Source organism: Hyla sarda, chromosome 1 (genome assembly GCF_029499605.1).
Source record: "Hyla sarda isolate aHylSar1 chromosome 1, aHylSar1.hap1, whole genome shotgun sequence".
In the NCBI taxonomy this organism is placed as follows: Eukaryota; Metazoa; Chordata; class Amphibia; order Anura; family Hylidae; genus Hyla; species Hyla sarda.
Window position 1 is genome coordinate 532078044 of NC_079189.1, and position 20120 is coordinate 532098163.

The 20120-nt window shown below is 44.2% G+C and overlaps 1 protein-coding gene across 4 annotated transcripts in view; it reads right to left on the reverse strand.

The window, feature by feature from the left end:
* FAM169A (family with sequence similarity 169 member A) overlaps positions 1-20120 on the reverse strand; it is an 86921-nt gene that overhangs the window by 23185 nt on the left and 43616 nt on the right. For all 4 annotated transcript variants that reach the window (XM_056540018.1, XM_056540027.1, XM_056540038.1 and 1 more), the window contains exons 2-11: positions 13506-13642; positions 12922-13021; positions 11601-11686; positions 9912-10083; positions 9252-9431; positions 7146-7274; positions 6543-6688; positions 5729-5783; positions 5107-5230; positions 4730-4907 (exon numbers count right to left, since the gene is read on the reverse strand). In XM_056540018.1, coding sequence (XP_056395993.1) covers positions 4730-4907; positions 5107-5230; positions 5729-5783; positions 6543-6688; positions 7146-7274; positions 9252-9431; positions 9912-10083; positions 11601-11686; positions 12922-13021; positions 13506-13640 — 1305 coding nt within the window. In that variant the 5' untranslated portion in view covers positions 13641-13642. The remainder of the gene's footprint in view (positions 1-4729; positions 4908-5106; positions 5231-5728; positions 5784-6542; positions 6689-7145; positions 7275-9251; positions 9432-9911; positions 10084-11600; positions 11687-12921; positions 13022-13505; positions 13643-20120) is intronic.

Consider the following 20120-nt stretch of genomic DNA (forward strand, 5'->3'; position numbering starts at 1 on the left):
CCCGGAAAATAGGGATGATCGGAGCTGTCAGTGTCAGTGAGCTGTCAGGGGTGTGTGTCCAGCCTCATCCAATCATAGCTAGTCTCAGCACTCCAGGCTGCACTTCCTGTGTTTGGGCTTCGGTCCTAAGTCTGTGTATGAGATGGGGGAAAATGTGCTCTTGAGCTTTTTTAAGCACAAATAAAACATAGAAAACTTATTTTTTATTTTTTTTACCCGATAACGACCATGGACGAGTATAGACGTCCAGGTTGGCGGCCGTTCCGGCACCTGGACGTCTATACTCGTCCATGCTTCTCGTGGGTGCTGCCAAGTGCACCCACAAGATCGCGGCAGGGACTCGGGTGTAACACACAGCTGGGACCCTGCAGCACTGCCGGGAACGAAGTCAACTTCGGTCCCGGCAGTTTAACCCTTATAGCCGCGGCCGGAAGTGACCGCGGGCTGTAAGTATTATGACAGCGGGAGGGAGCTCCCTCTGTCACCCCTGCAGCACCCTGCAGCGCGATCGCGGGGTGCTGTGTGTAATCCCCGGTGAGCGGGGACCTGCGTTACTGCCGGGACAGAAGAAAACTTCGGTCCTGGCAGTTTAACCCTTACAGCCGCGGTCAGAAGCGACCACGAGCTGTAAGGAGTTTTGACAGAGGGAGGGGGCTCCCTCTGTCTCTCTCCTGTAGCACCCCACAACTATCGCAGGGTGCTGCTGCTTACCTGGGCAGCCGGGGGTCTTTACTAGGTCTGCCCCGGTTATTGCCTGTGAGGACGTGCCTGATATGCTGCCTGCTAGTGTAAAACTAGCAGGCAGCATATATCTGCAATGCTTTGGAATACTAAGTATTCCAAAGCATTAAAAAAAGTGAAAAAAAGATAAAATAAATAAAAGTGTAATAACAATAAGTATAAAAAAAAGTGTAACAAAAAAAAGGATGAAAAAATAAAATACAAATACATTTATTAAATAAATATAGAGAAAAATAAAAATTTATGTGTAGGATCACACGGCACACATCCGCAGCATATTACGTGCTGCGGATGCCCGCCAACAGTCACAATAATGAGCTCCCTGCTGCGGCTGTCTAGCTTTGTGTGTACTCTAATAGCGTCGGATTTCCCGCCAGAAGTCATGAGTGGACACACTGAGCTACCCAGCCACAGCAGTGATCTGGCCCTTGTGACTGCCAGGGGGCATCCGCGGTGTGAAATATGCTGCGGATGCGCTCTATGTGACCCTACACTGCGTCCCATTCATACTGCGTTTCCGCAGTGTTAGAGGTATCCGTCAGCATCATGTCAAAAAGAGTGATGCTAACGTATACTGTAGCATCTCCATTCGTTTCTGAATGAGACGGTACAGTATACATTGGCATCCCTTTTTTGACATGACAACGGACACCGATACTGCAGAAACGCAGTATGAATGGGGACTATTCATATAATGATGCCCTGAAAGCCAAAGGGGGCTCCTCTCTTTTGGGGTTCTACCACGCGGCCAAGGAACCAAATATGGCCTAAGCGGGGGTATTTCCAAACACGGCCGAGCAGCTCAATAAAATATAGGGCGCATTTCTTGCAATATCAGTAGCGATGTACAAAAAAATATGTCCCCCAAATTATGCATTTGTGAAAAATTGCAAATTTCGAATTTTTAACACTGACTTTGTAATAATTCCTGCCAAAAAACTATGGTGTTAAAATACTCACTGTATTTTAGCGAATACCTTGAGGGGACTAGTTTTTAAAATGGGGTCATTTGGGGGGTGTTCCTATGTTCTACTACCTTCAAATTTCTGCAAACCTTGCATAGCACATAAAAAAAAGATGTACTTTTCAAATTTTCTAAATTTCAAGTTAAATTGTTAGGCTTCTAATTAATTTAAAATGTTAATTAAAACAAAAAAATGCTGTCAAAATAAAGTAGACATCTGAAAGTATAAGTTTCATAAACTATTTGGTCAGGAAGTATAAATATATGAAACCTATTAGTGTTAAAATAGCAAAAAATCTAAATTTTTAAAAAAATGTCATGATTATTTGCAATATATAAAAATAAAATGATATCGGCTTACTTTTACTATGTACATGAAGGACAACTTGTGACAAAAAAAACAATGTCAGAATTATCGTGATTGGCAAAACGTTACCAGAGTTATTCTCTAATAAAGACAGACATCCCCGATGTGAAAAAACAGGCCTGGTCTTTCAGGGGCGAACAGGTTTATTTGTATTGGTCCTTAAGGGGTTAAACAAAGTAACATAGTTCATAAGGTTGAAAAGAGACCAGAGTCCATCTAGTTCAACCTATATCCCTAATGAGTCCCTACTAAGTCCCTACTTTCTAAGTACCGTATATACTCGAGTATAGGCCGAGTTTTTCAGCACGATTTTTCGTGCTGAAAACACCCCCCTCGGCTTATACTCGAGTGAACTCCCCCACCCGCAGTGGTCTTCAACCTGCGGACCTCCAGAGGTTTCAAAACTACAACTCCCAGCAAGCCCGGGCAGCCATCGGCTGTCCGGGCTTGCTGGGAGTTGTAGTTTTGAAACCTCCGGAGGTCCGCAGGTTGAAGACCACTGCGGCCTTCAACATCATCCAGCCCCCTCTCACCCCCTTTAGTTCTGAGTACTCACCTCCGCTCGGAGCTGGTCCGGTCCTGCAGGGCTGTCCGGTGAGGAGGTGGTCCGGTGAGGAGGTGGTCCGGTGAGGAGGTGGTCCGGGCTGCTATCTTCACCGGGGAGGCCTCTTCTAAGCGCTTCGGGCCCGGCCTCAGAATAGTCACGTTGCCTTAACAACGACGCAGATGCGTCGTTGTCTAGGCAACGGCTCTATTCCGGGCCGGAAGCGCGGAGAAGAGGCGCCCCCGGTGAAGATAGCAGCCCGGACCACCTCCTCACCGGACCACCTCCTCACCGGACCACCTCCTCACCGGACAGCCCTGCAGGACCGGACCAGCGCCGAGCGGAGGTGAGTACTCAGAACTAAAGGGGGTGAGAGGGGGCTGGATGATGTTGAAGGCCGCAGTGGTCTTCAACCTGCGGACCTCCGGAGGTTTCAAAACTACAACTCCCAGCAAGCCCGGACAGCCGATGGCTGCCCGGGCTTGCTGGGAGTTGTAGTTTTGAAACCTCTGGAGGTCCGCATGTTGAAGGCCGCAGTGGTCTTCAACCTGCGGACCTCCGGAGGTTTCAAAACTACAACTCCCAGCAAGCCCGGACAGCCGATGGCTGCCCGGGCTTGCTGGGAGTTGTAGTTTTGAAACCTCTGGAGGTCCGCAGGTTGAAGGCCGCAGTGGTCTTCAACCTGCGGACCTCCGGAGGTTTCAAAACTACAACTCCCAGCAAGCCCGGACAGCCGATGGCTGCCCGGGCTTGCTGGGAGTTGTAGTTTTGAAACCTCTGGAGGTCCGCAGGTTGAAGACCACTGAGGGCGAATGATGAGAAGAGGATGATGAAGGGGGGGGGGTGTGGGGATGATGAAGGGGGGTGGGGATGATGAAGGGGGGGGGGTGTGGGATGATTACAAGGGGATGATGAAGGGGGGATGTGTGGGATGATAAGGGGATGTGTGGGATGATGACAAGGGGATGATGAAGGGGGGATGTGTGGGATGATGACAAGGGGATGATGAAGGGGGGATGTGTGGGATAAGGGGATGTGTGGGATGATGACAAGGGAATGATGAAGGGGGGATGTGTGGGATAAGGGGATGTGTGGGATGATGACAAGGGGATGATGAAGGGGGGATGTGTGGGATGATGAAGGGGGGATGTGTGGGATGATAAGGGGATGTGTGGGATGATGACAAGGGGATGATGAAGGGGGGATGTGTGGGATGATGACAAGGGGATGATGAGGATGTTAATGACGGGTCTGGATGATGACAGGGGGGGATGAGGTATTTCCCACCCTAGGCTTATACTCGAGTCAATAACTTTTCCTGGGATTTTGGGTTGAAATTAGGGGTCTCGGCTTATACTCGGGTCGGCTTATACTCGAGTATATACGGTATATTAGAAATATTTTTTATTTACCATAAGGAGTGCAATAGCAAAAATTAGTTTTAATGAGAGTGACCATTTAACATATCTCCTATCCAGAGGACAGGGGATAAGTAGCTGATTGCGAAGAGTACGACCGCTTGCCCCTGCAATATCCTGAACAGGACTCCGCCCTGCTCAGTCAGGAGTGCATGCCGTCTACCTCTGGACAGCATGTGCTCTCCATTTATTTAAATGGAGTGTGTGCCATCTAGAGGTAGACAACACGCACTCCTGACTCAGCGGAGTCCCGTTCAGGAGATTGCGGGGGGGAGGGGGTATAATGACTACAATCGGTCAGACCCCAACCCCCCCTCGCGATCAGTCACTAGGGGATGAGTTCATTCTGGCTGCAGTACTCCTTTTAATAACTGAAGCACTTCTATGCAAATAAGGTACCTGTAAAGACCTTTAAAGGGGTACTCCACTGCCCCAGCATCGGGACATTTAGTTCCGGACGCTGAGTGTGGGCTGGGGGGTCTTGAAGTCATGGCCACGCCCCCTCAATGCAAGTCTATGGGAGGGGGCGTACGCCCCCTCCCATAGACTTGCAATGAGGAGGCGTGACATGACGGCACAAGGGGGACGTGGCCGTGATGTCACGACCCCGCAGCCCCCACCCAGCTTTCGGAACTAAATGTTCTGGACGCTGGGGCAGTGGAGTACCCCTTTAATTATACTTATGATATCCATACCTGCTTGTTCTCACTATGTTCCTCTTTCTGAGACTCTTGAGTGTCACAAAACATGTGCTCCACAGGCTTCGCTGAGATCTCCTCCTGTAGCTTGGTCATGTCACACTCATCCTTGTCCTCTGCAAGCTGTTGTATAAGCTCTTTGAAGTTCTCCACTATCTGTTCTTTAGAATCCAGTCTGCAACCAAAACAGCACAATAAAAAAGCCACCAAAATCGACAGGGTTATACAAGAGGGCACAATAACCCCCATACTAAATTCAGAAATCCCAAATAACATATTTAGAAATGTTTCCTTCTAAAACAGATAACCCCTTTATGTAGCAATCTACAGTTGGGAGTCAAAACCAGTGGTTGTGCACCGAAATCCGCTATTACTTCTTGGACGGGATATCAGGGCTGGCGCTCTTCTCCTCCACTACTTCGGCAACTTTCTTTCCAATCTTTGGCCGCTTGAGCTGACTGCTTCTTGTGCGAGTGGAAACAGGGGTTACATCATGTTCTGGAATATAGATGGAATTATCAAGTATGATTATTTGCTTGTACCAGAGTTATTCTATATCAGCTGCATATATACTAGCTGAAATGTTATTCACGCCCCCTCCCATAAACTTGCATTGAGGGGGCGGGGCATGACATCACAAGGGGGCGGAGTTGTGACGTCACAAAACTCTGGCCCCGTAGTTATCACCCTTCAGACACGGAGCGAACATTGCTCTGTGCAGCTGCCACAAGTGGGTGTCTGCATGAGAGATTGCGGGGGTCCCCGGCGGTGGGACCCCCACGATTAGACATCTTATCCCCTATGCTTTGTATAGGGGATAAGATGTCTTATGGCCGGAGTACCCCTTTAAATATGTGAATATGGTTCTGTGATTCTGTAACTTCTCCTTAATCCCATGCACGATGCATTATTAATTTCCCTCTCTTTTTTACATACACTTAGTTCTTTCTCAGTTACTATAGTAGGAAATCTTTATAGTATATAGAAGATCGTTACCATCAGTTGTGCCGTCCTCAGCGATCATAACACTTGTCTCCTCATCTGGTTGTACCTGAAGTAAAAGACAACAGAATTATAAAGACATCCATGAGTTATACTGATTATGAGAACAAGCTGCAGGGTCTGTAGTACATACCACAAAGTCATATTGTGGGGCCCTTTCCAAATGAAATGGGTTTCCCTGGAGTTGCAAACTGCTTATTGACATTCAAGCACAAGAGAGGTTAATATTTTCTAATGTAAATTACGGCAGATTTATCAAACCCTCCCTACCTTTACTGTCATAAGGCTAGCATTTAAAATTTTCCTGTCATTCTCCATGCAGTATAAATGACATGTTATCTTTATTCTGTGGTTCATACAATTGCAGCAAAACCTAATGTATTTTTTTTTTTCTCCCAGGCGTGCACCGGAGGGAAACTGATGCTAGAACTGATACCATTCATTTGAATGGGACAGTTCACAATCATCCAGTGTCTCAAATTTGACACCGGATGGTTGGACACGCCGAACAGCACCGGACAGGGGAACGCAGTGGTCGTATATATACGTCCATACATACATCCATTTGCGGCAAGGCACCACATAAAATTGTAGACTTACCCACTGCTGGAATAGGCTATAAGACCATTGCCAAGCAGCTTGGTAAGAGGTTTACAACAGTTGGTGTGATTATTCGCAAATGGAAGAAACACAAAATGTCAATGGGCAAATGTACAAAATCAACAGGGGATCAAATATTTGTCATAATGCCACCTTCTATTTACAGGCACCAAGAACTTTGTTTTTGAGATAGTGTTGATAATCCAACCTGTGAGTTGGTGTCCACTATCGGAGTGTCTTCCTTTTGGTCAGTCTCTGAATCCTTCTCGTCTCCTATCTGGGATTCAGCTGGTGGTAACACTGACTGCTGTTCTGTAGACTGAGATACTTGATCGTCTTTGGCAATTTCTGTATCTGGTGGAATAAACAGAATGAGATCAACTATTGTTCATTCAAATGAGCTGCAAAAAACATCTGCTCTGGAAGACCAGCATGCCTTTGCCTTACATGGGACAGCCCACCGATCTCAATAGGAGTTTGTGCAATGCTTCATTTACCCCGTGTTGACACGCTAACAGTTGTTTGGTTTTTGCCATGAAAACTACGCTGATTTTCGCAGCAAAAAACATACAATGTTGTGGTCTGAATTCTTACTCAAAGGAAGGCATGGGAGCACAGCAGAGAAGTGATATGTCATAAAGATATAACCATATTTAATACATTTAGGAGCGGTTAAAGATGTTCCTGGTTAAGGAGACATATCCTTGTGAGAAAACATTTTTATTATGCATAAAAAATATAATCAAAAAGTTACAATCACTAACATAGGCAACTACTCTATTCAATTATATATGTACTTTATGTATTTTACCCAATAATCTCTGTGATTCTCTTTTTATAATACTTGTGATAAGAGTTCTCTGGAACCAATGACCAACTCCTTCAACCTCCCATAGCAGCTCTTGGTCTCCAGGGTACTTGTCTAAATACTGCTTGCAGGCTGAAATACAAAGATATTAGAGCAATGAAGGAAGACCAAGCAATGCACAGTAATGTTAAACATAGACTTATCGAAAAAAATACAAAAGCTGTTCAAAACTTTCACAGGTAATGATTATAGAAAAACTCTGGGCAAAACAATGTTACTTCTAGGGCAGGGCCTTAGGGGGTGGTGCATGACAAAGAAAAAATAATCCCTGTCTCCTGCAACAGCCTCAGGCCCAGCACCAGACATAACAAATTGGAGCAAAGTGGAGTTTTACCTGGAGCACTCCTTTCAAGAAAATAAATCTAACTTTGTTCAGTCTACCAAAAATGAATATGATGCCAAGAATGAAATGTTTTTTATTGATCCTCATCCTAGAACACACAGGTTCAGCAGCTGGAACCCCTGGCATTCAGCTGTGCCAGTACCATCTGCGAGAGAAATGTGGTGCTACAGATGACCATTCAAATAAATGGCTGAATATATAATATATGGGCCTGCTTAGCTCTCTAGAGAGGGAGTCACCAATAGGACCCATAAAGAGCGGGACTGTTTTCTCAATCTTGCCCCACGCACTGCTGCTTAAAGGACAATCTTCACTGAAATATCACTTATCGCCAATCCGAAGGATAGGGGATAAGTTATAGATCGCGGGGGGTCCGAGTGCTGGGGCCCCCCAGGATCTCCCCCCCCCCAGTATGCTGGAAAGGGGTCATTCCATTCCCGCATGATGCGGCGGCCGATACGCCCCCTACATGTACCCCATAGCGATACATGGAGGGGGCGTGTCTGCCACGGCTTTCTGCTGGGGAAGAAACTGCACTTCCTGTAGACTGCCGTGGCCCCGTACAGGAGATCCCGGGCGCCCCTGCCCTCGGACCCTCCGCGATCTATAACTTATCCCCTATCCTTTGGATAGGGGATAAGTTATGTTGCGCTGGAGTACTTCTTTAATTTCTGACCATTACCACCCACTGGCGCAACCACCTGCGTGTCCAATCCCACCTGAAAACATTTTTTCACATCCTGTGGCATTTCACAGGTTTGCAGGACTGCGCAGGATTATGAGGGACCTGCTGTATGTACTGTGACCACCCTCTCAGCCCACTCAAAAATTAAACCACCGGCTCCCACAAGTTTCATATCGGGTACTGCAGGACCCACAGGATCACAATCCCAGTGTAGCCATCTAGCCCCGTAATAAAACTTTTGTTTATAAGACTCTTTATAGGACATGTGGACAAGGGCTGTTCTAATGAGACAACACCTTTGGGGTACGTTCACACAGGGCAGATATGCTGCAGACTTCTCACAATGGATTAGTGTGAGGAAAATCTGTATCACATAATAGTAGTGGAAAAGTGGATATGCTTGTAGAAAGTTTACCTAAACATTGTAGAAAATCCATGCAGTAGTTAACCCTTGGAGCAGATTTTAAATCCACAGCATGTCAATTTATATTGCGGATTTGCTATAGATTTGTTGCAGATTTTTCCTGTTGACTCCAATGCTGAAGTCAAAATCCGCAATGCAAAAAACTCTGCAGGCCACAACTGTATTTTGTTGTTTAATATTTTCGGCAGCTGTGGGCACCAGCTTGATTTGGTAATAGTCAGGTCGGCACTTCCGTCTATAGTGGTGGTGTACGGGGTGGGAGCAGACCAGTATATGGAATAGAAACCCAGTAATGACCAGTAATGCAAAAATCATGTAGATTTATTGATCCATAGTAGAAATAGTAACATGAAGGACACGTTTTGGCATATTGCCTTCCTCAGCTCGCCGAGCGAGCTGAGGAAGACAATATGCAGAAACGCGTCCTTCATGTTAGTATTTCTACTGCGGGCACCAGCTTGGGCACCAGGAGGAGAAAGGACTTGGGAGTGGTAAGTAAGTTACAAAGCCAACATAACAGCTTCCCTTCAAATAACATTTCTGCTGGATTAGCACCAAAAGGGTTCATAAATCACAAAACAACCAGAAGCACGTTACCTGAAAACATTAAAGATGACAGAGGATACCTCAGCCCAAGTGCATCTTCTGTGAAACAGTCAACAAAATCTTCAAGCATCTGTAGTACAAAATCTTTCCCGCAAAATCTCTTCCTAACAAACATGGTGTCCAGAACTGGGAGGGTGTAGCTTTGTGTTAGATATGCTGAGCACCCACTTCCTGGTAAATCAATCACAAAAATGTATAAAATATAAGGATATTTGTATAAAACATTCTATACTGCCAGAATAATTTAGCATTCATGACCTGGTTTTGTGAAGCAGTGAAATGCAGTTTGCTGGGGTTTTTTGTTTTTTCAGAAAGAACAAATATGGGCAGATGTATCAGTCTGTCTGAGACAACGACTGGAGTGATCTGTCCGTAGCAACGAATTTCAGCTCATCTTTTATGTCTTACGGGTAAAGTGAAACCTGAGCTGTGATTGGTTGTTATGGGCAAATTAAACAGATTTGTCTCAGGCAGATTGATAATTCTGTACCCATGTGTGAAATCAGCCTAAATCCACCCTAAATTCAAGGTGAGGTGGGGCCACCACTTTTTCCTCAGTCACTTCTGTATTGAATTCCACAGATCAGAATATGGTAGATAAGCTAATAAAACACATATTAACTATATTCCATCTGAAAAAGAAATACTGACCCGAAGGCTTCACAGAATAGAATCCAATAGCTTCTCCTTTCCTCCACAAAATCTTGGCAAAGTCTGAGCTGCTGTGACACAAGAAGGGAACCTCATTCCTCTCCATTTCTTTCTTTCGATATATAATTCGATTAAGCACATACAAAACAATTCTTTCTCCAAGTGACCTGACCTGCAAATAAAATCCATAAATGTAAGGGTGCATTCACACAGATTTTATGCTGCAGATTTGCTTCATCAGATTTTGCTACCTATGCGGATCTGCTGGTGAAGGCCCCCTCTATGCTGTCTTTACATGTGCCTGCTCGTAGTGGCAATACGCCGCTACGAGCAGACACACTGCGATGTGCGAGTCACAGTATACTTGCACATCACGGGAGCTCTCTGCCTAGCTCAGAGCAGGGAGAGTGGCCGCGGTGTGATGCTACCAGCAGGCACATGTAAAGATAGCATAGAGCGGGCCTTCACCAGCGGATCCGCAGCGTAAAATAAGCTGTAAATCAGCTCGTGTGAACGTACCCTATTGAAGTCAAATGGCAGCAAAATCTGCTGCAGCTAATCTGCAGCAAAAATACGCACGTGTGAACGTACCTTCAAGGAACATTCTTCAAAGTTAAGCTTTTCATATGGCTTCATGGCTATTTGTGTTATCTATATTAACTCAGAGTAAACTGAAGCATCTGGGCACCACAACTTGTAACAAGATTCCCAACTAGGATACCTCTTACTGGTATTCCTAACATGGTGTATTTCTGTGAACCTCAACAATTAGCTGAAATATATATGTGGAGATCAAGCATCACAGGGGGAAAGAAAGGGGTACACAGTTTTTTACTAGTCTTTATGGGGCATAGGTTTTAAGTGTACAAGTTTATATAATATTTGTACCTGTGTATACACTCTATACACTTTTTTTTATGTTTACCGCTACTGGGCATGATATTGCTATATATACATCACATGTGTGATTTTTTTGGGCCTAGCATAAGCAAGGTTTAGTAATAAGTAATTCACTTATATGCCCAAATTTATCAATCTGCCTAAAACCCTAATTGTCTGATTTTTCCCATAACAACCAATCACAGCTCAACTTTCATTTGTTAACGAGTTCTTGTAAAGTGAAAGTTGAGTTGTGATTGGTTGTATGGGAAAAAACTGAAAATAAGGGTTTCAGGCTGATTGATAAATTAGGGCCATAATGTATACCCGTGCACATCATGTAATGCTTTTAACTGCATTGGGTCTCCAGGACAGCAGTGTTTACTGTTTACTTCCTCCCATAGCCTGCTATTTTATTGGTATTTTTACAATGTGATTAAATATTTTATTTCTTTTTTTTTTTTTGTCATATAGGAATAAATAATACAAATATATATTGTTGTATTAAAAACAAAAAACAAAAAAAAAATACACAAAAAATATGTATGCATATAATTAAGGATGTATACTGCTTACACTTTCGGTTTATATAACAATAAGCAGTCCGTGTAAAACCGACATAAACATGCCGAGTATGTTCTTTATAGACACTCAAGCTTTGGCTAATAGGTACAAGTGAGAATGTGGGCCCCCTCTAATAACTTAAAAATCATGTAATAGGGTACAATATTTAAAAATGTCTCTTTTAATCCTGACTACCCATTTATGGGGAATATGAGACTGACTTGCAGACTATGACCTATTTCTTACCTGTTGCAGCCCCTCTCGAGAAGAGTTTGAGGTCCTAACAATATCATCAATTGTCCACCATTGGTGAGCAAGATATAGCGCCACAGCTGTGGAGGAAAAATAAATTATAGAGAACTGGATAGATATTATTCTGTATGATATATATATATGTGGGGGAAAAAATTCTGCAACATTCCCTGGGATCTTGAGAATGAAACCCAAGTCTCTTATGATTAGAGCTAAGAATAATGTATGACACTCTTTTCATTGCCTATGGAAATGCCAGATAGCTGAGTGCTGTACTTGCAGATATCTGGCATTCCAATAGACAATGAATGGCCTCGCACATCCGGCATCCCTCACTCTATTCCCATGGAAGACTTGGGCCCTATACTTAAATGGGCACTGTCAGATACAAAAACTTTTGATATGTTGTAAAGCATGCAAAACCAATAGGTTTTGCAATTTCTTTCATTCGAAAATTTTCAGTATTTCATACTGAAAAAGCCAGTCAAACAACTGCCCATCCCCCTGCCTGCTTGGGCACATACTAGTCCTGCTGTGTCCATGCGTCACCACCTATGTCATGGACACACTTCCTTGATTGACAGCTGTGAGTGCAGGGCTCACAACTAGAGGAAAAATCCTCCCACTGTCAGCTTGTGTCCCGCTACTGTCAGTGAGGACAAGCTGGGAGTTGTAGTTTTGCTAATGCTAGGGGAGATGTGAGCAGACAGCATACTGAGGGAGGGGGCGGAGACCTGCACAGTGAGGCCACGCCCCCTCCCTTTGAGAGGAATTCAGACTAGTGAGCTAAATTAAAAGTGTAATAAAAAAAATAAAGGTGCTAGACACATAAAAATTAGATGTACATGGTCAGGATTAGGTACTGAGTGATATATAAAAAAATGGGTTTTTTTTTGTTGGATCTGACGGGTACACTTAGAAGCTTTTAGCTACTGGACAACCCCCCCCCCCCCCCAACATCTCACACTTAAATACCCCTTCATCAGAAAAGTGCAGAAGCCCAGGCAATAAGGCTGTCCCAATAATAATGTAGAAAAAAACAAAATTAAACAATTTGCAATCAGAAACTGTATATGCTTCCTGTTAAAGCTGGCTGTAATCAATGAAAAATTGTAGGTAATAAATGTCATGTTATTTATAATTATAGATAAAGTAGATTAGTTAATATCTTCATGGCATCCGGATTTATAAATGCTATAATTGACACTATTACAGTCAGCAGATCCGAATAGTTAAATAATTCCATAATTGTAACTTTGGTGTCCATTTCAACTAACAGATATAAAGTCAATAAAGTCATTACACAATGTCCTACCTGTCAGAGGATCTTCTGGAGCAAACAGAGCCAGAACTTTGTGTGTCTGATCTCCTCCATAAAGTGGGACATACCCTACGGTACTAAGACTGATCGGTACCTGTAAAGAAAAACCATTAATGGTCAAGTTACGTCACTATTGTTTGACATGGTTTCCTGCTTCAGCTAATGGAGGACACATAATTATTGTAAGGATGTCTTACAGGGGTACTCCGCTGCTCAGCGTTTGGAACAAACTGTTCCGAACGTTGGAGCCGGCTGTCATGCCCCCTCCCATAGACTTGCATTAAGGAGGCGGGGCGTGACATCATGAGGGGGCAGGGCGATGATGTCACCAGCTCCCGATGCAGGCTCCAGCGTTCAGAACAGTTTTTTCCAAACACTGAGCAGCGGAGTACCCCTTTAAGAGATATTTTGGATAAGGTTGTCTGACATTACACAATGCAGACTAGGCAATTCCTAAAGCAGGATCGCTTGCTGGTACAGATATGCTGATATGTGTCATAGAGACTTCACTGTGATCCACTCAAGTCCATAGGAAAATCTTTTAAGTGCAGAAATAGGGGAATCTTTGAACATATTACCTCGCTTCCATCCCGCGATGATAAATATTCTGGGTTATCAGGGTCAGCACATCGGAGATAAGCCAAATAATCCTCCGATAGGCTCTCCAGCTCTTCATGGCTACAGTTCTCCAAGATGTCGGCAGGGAAGGCCATTCCTGCAAATAATACAAAACGTGTAATGTGAGAATCAAATGCTGACACAATGAGTGATCTAAACCTAAATGAAAAAACGAATTTCTTACAAAGAAAAAAACATCAATACAATTATTTTATGTATAAGGCATAGTACATAAACAATATTAAATGGACAATATTGGTCAGAAAGGTCACAAAACCTTACTAACTTCCAGCAATTTACATTCAACCTCTTGACATGCTATTTGTGCATCTGAATCATTGTTCACAGATTAGATTATTCTCCTCCAATGTAAAGTCAGTCTCACACACAGTGACTTGTGTGTGGTCCTATACATCTTAACATGAGGTTTCTTCCTCCCTGATGGACTGGATGTCACACATCACATGTCCCTTCTTCCCTTTCCCCCGTCTCTGGAGCAATTTCCTAGCAGCAGATCTGTTTTCGATGTGAAGACAAAATAATGAAAGCACTTCTTTACACATTGTAAAACGGCGCATGCAGGCACCTGCGATAGAGACAATGCCCGTCAGAAGAAAGAAGAAACATAGGAACTGTAACAATTCTACCCACAAGCCCCAGCAGTGTCGAGACAAAGGTGTTGTACAGAGCTGGGTAAGGCTACGTTCACACTAGCATCGGAGCTACATTTGTGAGCTCGTAAACCCTGTTCATGCCAGAAAACATTGAGCTGAACGATTCGTTGCACAACGGACACCAACAGGTTCTGACGGGTCACAATGGCTTTGAATAGGTTCTGTCTGTTTTTTATCTGGCATCCGTTGTTTTGCAGGATTTGACCAGCTTTTCAATGCCGAATACACAGTATAGGGTAGTAGAGTAGAGTATAGGGTAGACTATATTCCAATTTCTGTATTATCAATGGACTTCAGCATGTGCTTTATACTGAGGCTGGTCTTGTTCAGATGGTCTACTGCATATAAGCACAAACTCACCAGAATATGAGCAACACATTGCTAAATATATACTAAGGCAACAATGCCCCAAAGAGGATATCTTGGTGATCTATTTTAAAGGGGTTGTCTTATGAATACAATGCCTGACCAAATGCACTAATAGGATGGGAATGGGAAACCAAGATAGTGAGCCACTTCTATGAGTGAGAACTGAAAGCTACTCCATACTAGCACCTCTTATTCTGACAGACTCAATCCATCCTTGCATTACATGGGTGGCCATTCATCTAAAATTCATACCAAGTAATACTAAATTATGCAGGGGAAATGCCTGTCTGGCTAAGGCTTTCAGTGGTAAAGTTAACTGTTTGCCAGGGATTGCTGGAAATAGGACCCAGTGCAAACAGATGGTCGCCCAGGGGGTGCATTTTGAATGTGGTTATCTTGTTGGGGACAACCCTTGCAACATCAAGTAAATTTAAAGTATCCGATATGTTATGTTATCACCTTACAAAACCTCACAAGTCCACCTCTTAACCTGGGGCATATCACCACACTCTTCCTATACCATCTACCATATAATAGAGCCAGGACATATTTCATGCATGGGACATCCATGCTCAGGAGCACAGTATGGTGCCAGGTTGATCAGGCGTGATTGTACTTTTCCCTAGTGACTAGGAATGCTGCTGCGGATCTGTATGACAGTGACTTGGTGTTGTTACTGTCTGCCAGCTTGTCAGTTTTAATACATGTCACATCATCCGTGCTCACAGACAAACTCCCTCTGATAGGTCCGGGCTGATTCTGCATGGATGAGCAAGTTCCATACAGCCTTGAGCAAATCTACTCATTAAAACTCTCATGCAGAAAGGATATTGAAGTGGAAAAGAATGTCCAAATAAAACAAAAAATGTGCCCTGTTTGCTTCCCCGAAAACCAAAAATATGCAAAAACATGGGAACTGTTCAGAGTATCAGAGGATGGGAAAATAGGAAGATTGAAAGCTACAAGAAAGACAGATATCTAATAACTGTCATCTGAAAATGATTTTTACCATATTGGATATTTCCTCCAATATTCACTATGTATGGGTCCGTTCTTATCACAGGCTATTTTTTTCAATTGGGCTATTGGGGTACAAACAGTCAAACATTTGGCAACACCTCTGTGAAAGCATGATATGAGGCGGATGACTTTTTAACATTCAGGATGTGCAGGTAGCCCTTGGCTTCCTCCCATTCAGTGATGACTTCTCATCTAGCTACATGCCAAATAACAAGGCTCTGCTGCCTAAATGCCTCCCGAAACACCCAGTTCACAGGGTGTGCGGACGCAGCAAACAGCACCCCATACTCTAGTCTGGTTGAGCTGAGCACCCACAGTTCCCAACTTATCCTAGAAATCCTACAGACACCTTTATTTAAAGAACCATAACAGGTTAAGAACAGCTTAGGCCAAGTTCACATTAGCATTGAACTCCATTCAGAGAAGCTCCTCTTACAAAGGCCGTTCAAGTGATGGATGTTGAGCAAAGAAAAATATCCTGCACGTCCTAGTTTTAATACACTCAGGTTCTGGGACAGTCATCCTTTCAGCAGTGCTGAAAAGTACAATTGAAAAGAGAGGTGCGCTCCTAGTGAAGTACTGCAATTTACTAAAATAAGCTGTGCAAAATTATGCACCTTACCATATGGTGTTGTACTGAGAGTACAACACCTTGATGAGCATGTAGATTCGCTGGGAGTGTGAATTCAAAGAGGTGGCTGCCTCGGCGTCCTTGACCTTGACCTCCAGGTCCGGTACAAGAAATCACGAAAAAAAAAATATAAAAAATGGAGACTTTCCGGGTGGCGCCTTCCTTGAAAATAAGATTGCCAAGATATAAACAGGCAATTTATTAGTAAAGATGCAAATTAAAAGTTACAAACCCGAACCGGGTTCTTCGTCAGGCAATATGTGTTACAGTCATAAAAACGAGCCAACTTAAATGTACAGACATTGAAGTGCTGCCGTGTCACCGGATAATAGGAAAAGGCAGATACGTAAAATGATAAAACATCGAATATGGATATTAGACAGCCCAATAACATAAAATAAAATGAAATAGAATAAATATACATTTAGCAAATGTAGAGTTAAAGTGGGGTTTAACCCCTTAAGGACGCAGGACGTAAATGTACGTCCTGGTGAGGTGGTACTTAACGCACCAGGACGTACATTTACGTCCTAAGCATAACCGCGGGCATCGGAGCGATGCCCGTGTCATGCGCGGCTGATCCCGGCTGCTGATCGCAGCCAGGGACCCGCCGGCAATGGCCGACGCCCGCGATCTCGCGGGCGTCCGCCATTAACCCCTCAGGTGCCGGGATCAATACAGATCCCGGCATCTGCGGCAGTTCGCGATTTAAATGAACGATCGGATCGCCCGCAGCGCTGCTGCGGGGATCCGATCATTCATAACGCCGCACGGAGGTCCCCTCTCCTTCCTCCGTGCGGCTCCCGGCGTCTCCTGCTCTGGTCTGTGATCGAGCAGACCAGAGCAGGAGATGACCGATAATACTGATCTGTTCTATGTCCTATACATAGAACAGATCAGTATTAGCAATCATGGTATTGCTATGAATAGTCCCCTATGGGGACTATTCAAGTGTAAAAAAAAATTTAAAAGTAAAAGTAAAAAAAAGTGAAAAATCCCCTCCCCCAATAAAAAAGTAAAACGTCCGTTTTTTCCTATTTTACCCCCAAAAAGCGTAAAAAAACATTTTTTATAGACATATTTGGTATCGCCGCGTGCGTAAATGTCCGAACTATTAAAATAAAATGTTAATGATCCCGTACGGTGAACGGCGTGAACGAAAAAAAATTAAAAAAGTCCAAAATTCCTACTTTTTTAATACATTTTATTTAAAAAAAAATTATAAAAAATGTATTAAAAGTTTTTTATATGCAAATGTGGTATCAAAAAAAAGTACAGATCATGGCGCAAAAAATGAGCCCCCATACCGCCACTTATACGGAAAAATAAAAAAGTTAGAGGTCATCAAAATAAAGGGATTATAAACGTACTAATTTGGTTAAAAAGTTTGTGATATTTTTTTAAGCGCAACAATAATATAAAAGTATATAATAATGGGTATAATTTTAATCGTATTGACCCTCAGAATAAAGAACACATGTCATTTTTACCATAAATTGTACGGCGTGAAAACAAAACCTTCCAAAATTAGCAAAATTGCGTTTTTCGTTTTAATTTCCCCACAAAAATTGTGTTTTTTGGTTGCGCCATACATTTTATGATATAATGAGTGATGTCATTACAAAGGACAACTGGTCGCGCAAAAAACAAGCCCTCATACTAGTCTGTGGATGAAAATATAAAAGAGTTATGATTTTTCGAAGGCGAGGAGGAAAAAATGAAAACGTAAAAATTAAATTGTCTGAGTCCTTAAGGCCAAAATGGGCTGAGTCCTTAACCCCTTCCCGCAGAATGTCATATATAAACGCCGGGTTGTGCAGTGCGTTCGCGCATCCCGGCGTTTATAAATGACATTCAGTTAACCCGGCGATGCGCAGCATTGCACGGGTTAACTGGCAGAAGTCCCGCTGTTTCCAGCAGGGGACAACTTCTGCTTCACCCCCAGGACCATCAATTGATGGTCCTGGTCAGCGATCACTGTGATTGGTCCCTGTGGACCAATCACAGTGATCTGGGGTGAAAGTTCAGATCCCCCGCACTGCCCGCCCCTGGAAGTCGGGCAGAACGGGGGACGAAGGCTGCAGGGGCTCGCGGGGACCTGCGGCACACGTGGGGACCGGCGGACTTACCTGGAGCAGCGGCAGGACCGAGGAGCAGCGGCAGGACCGGCCACGTGGACGAGCAGCGACGGGACCAGCAGGTAAGTATGTAGTCCTCAGAAGCAGCAGTGAAGATCTTCACTGCTGCTTCTAGGAGTCTGAAAACTACAACTCCCAGCATGCCTAGACAGCCTTTGGCTGTCTGGGCATGCTGGGAGTTGTAGTTTTGCAACATCTGGAGGGCCCCAGTTTGCAGACCATTGTATAATGGTCTCCAATCTGTGCTCTTCCAGCTGTTGCAAAACTACAACTCCCAGCATGCACTGACTGTCCAGGCATGCTGGGAGTTTTAGTTAACCAACATCTGGCCCTTCAGATGTTGCCGAACTACAACTCCCAGCATGCCCTTCAGCTGTCTGGGCATGCTGGGAGTTGTAGTTTTGCAACAGCTGGAGACACACTGGTTGGGAAACATTGTTTCTAACTCAGTGTTTCCTAACCTGTGTGCCTCCAGCTGTTGCAAAACTATAACTCCCAGCATGCACTAAAAGACCATGCATGCTGGGAGTTGTAGTTTTGCAACATCTGGAGGGCCCCAGTTTGGAGACCATTGTATAATGGTCTCCAATCTGTGCTCTTCCAGCTGTTGCAAAACTACAACTCCCAGTATGCACTGACTGTCCAGGCATGCTGGGAGTTTTAGTTCAGCAACATCTGGCCCTTCAGATGTTGCCGAACTACAACTCCCAGCATGCCCTTCAGCTGTCTGGGCATGCTGGGAGTTGTAGTTTTGCAACAACTGGAGACACACTGGTTGGGAAACATTGTCTGTTTCTAACTCAGTGTCTCCTAACCTGTGTGCCTCCAGCTGTTGCAAAACTATGACTCCCAGCATGCACTAACAGACCATGCATGCTGGGAGTTGTGGTTTTGCAACAGCTGATGCAAGCCCCCCCCCCCCCCACCCCGCCACCCCCGTGAATGTACAGGGTACATTCACATGGGCGAGGCTTTTACAGTGGGTTTCTCGCATCTTGAGATGCAGCAAATTTTGCGCTGGGAAACTCGCTGTAATCCCCCCGCCCATGTGACTGTACCCTAAAAACACTACACTACACTAACACAAAATAAAATAAAAAGTTAAAAACACTACATATACACATACCCTTACACAGCCCCCCTCCCCCAATAAGAACGTCCGGTACACCACTGTTTCCAAAGCAGAGCCTCCAGCTGTTGAAAAACAACAACTCCCAGTATTGTCGGACAGCCGTTGACTGTCCAGGCATGCTGGGAGTTTTGCAACAGCTGGAGGCACCCTGTTTGGGAATCACTGGCGTAGAATACCCCTATGTCCACCCGTATGCAAATCCCTAATTTAGGCCTCAAATGCACATGGCGCTCTCACTTTGGAGCCCTGTCGTATTTCAGGGCAACAGTTTAGGGCGATATATGGGGTATCGCTGTACTCGGGAGAAATTGCGTTACAAGGTTTGGGGGGCTTTTTCTTCTTTAACCCTTCATGAAAAGGAAATGTTGGGGTCTACACCAGAATGTTAAATGTGTAAAAATTTTTTATTTTTTACACTAACATGCTGATGTTGCCCTATACTTTACATTTTCACAAGAGGTAAAAGGGAAAAAAGCCCCCCAAAATTTGTAACGCAATTTCTCCCGACTACAGAGATACCCCATATGTGAGTGCAAAGGGCTCTGGGGGCGCACAACAAGGCCCAGAAGGGAGAGCGCACCATGTACATTTGAGGTGATTTGCACAGCGGT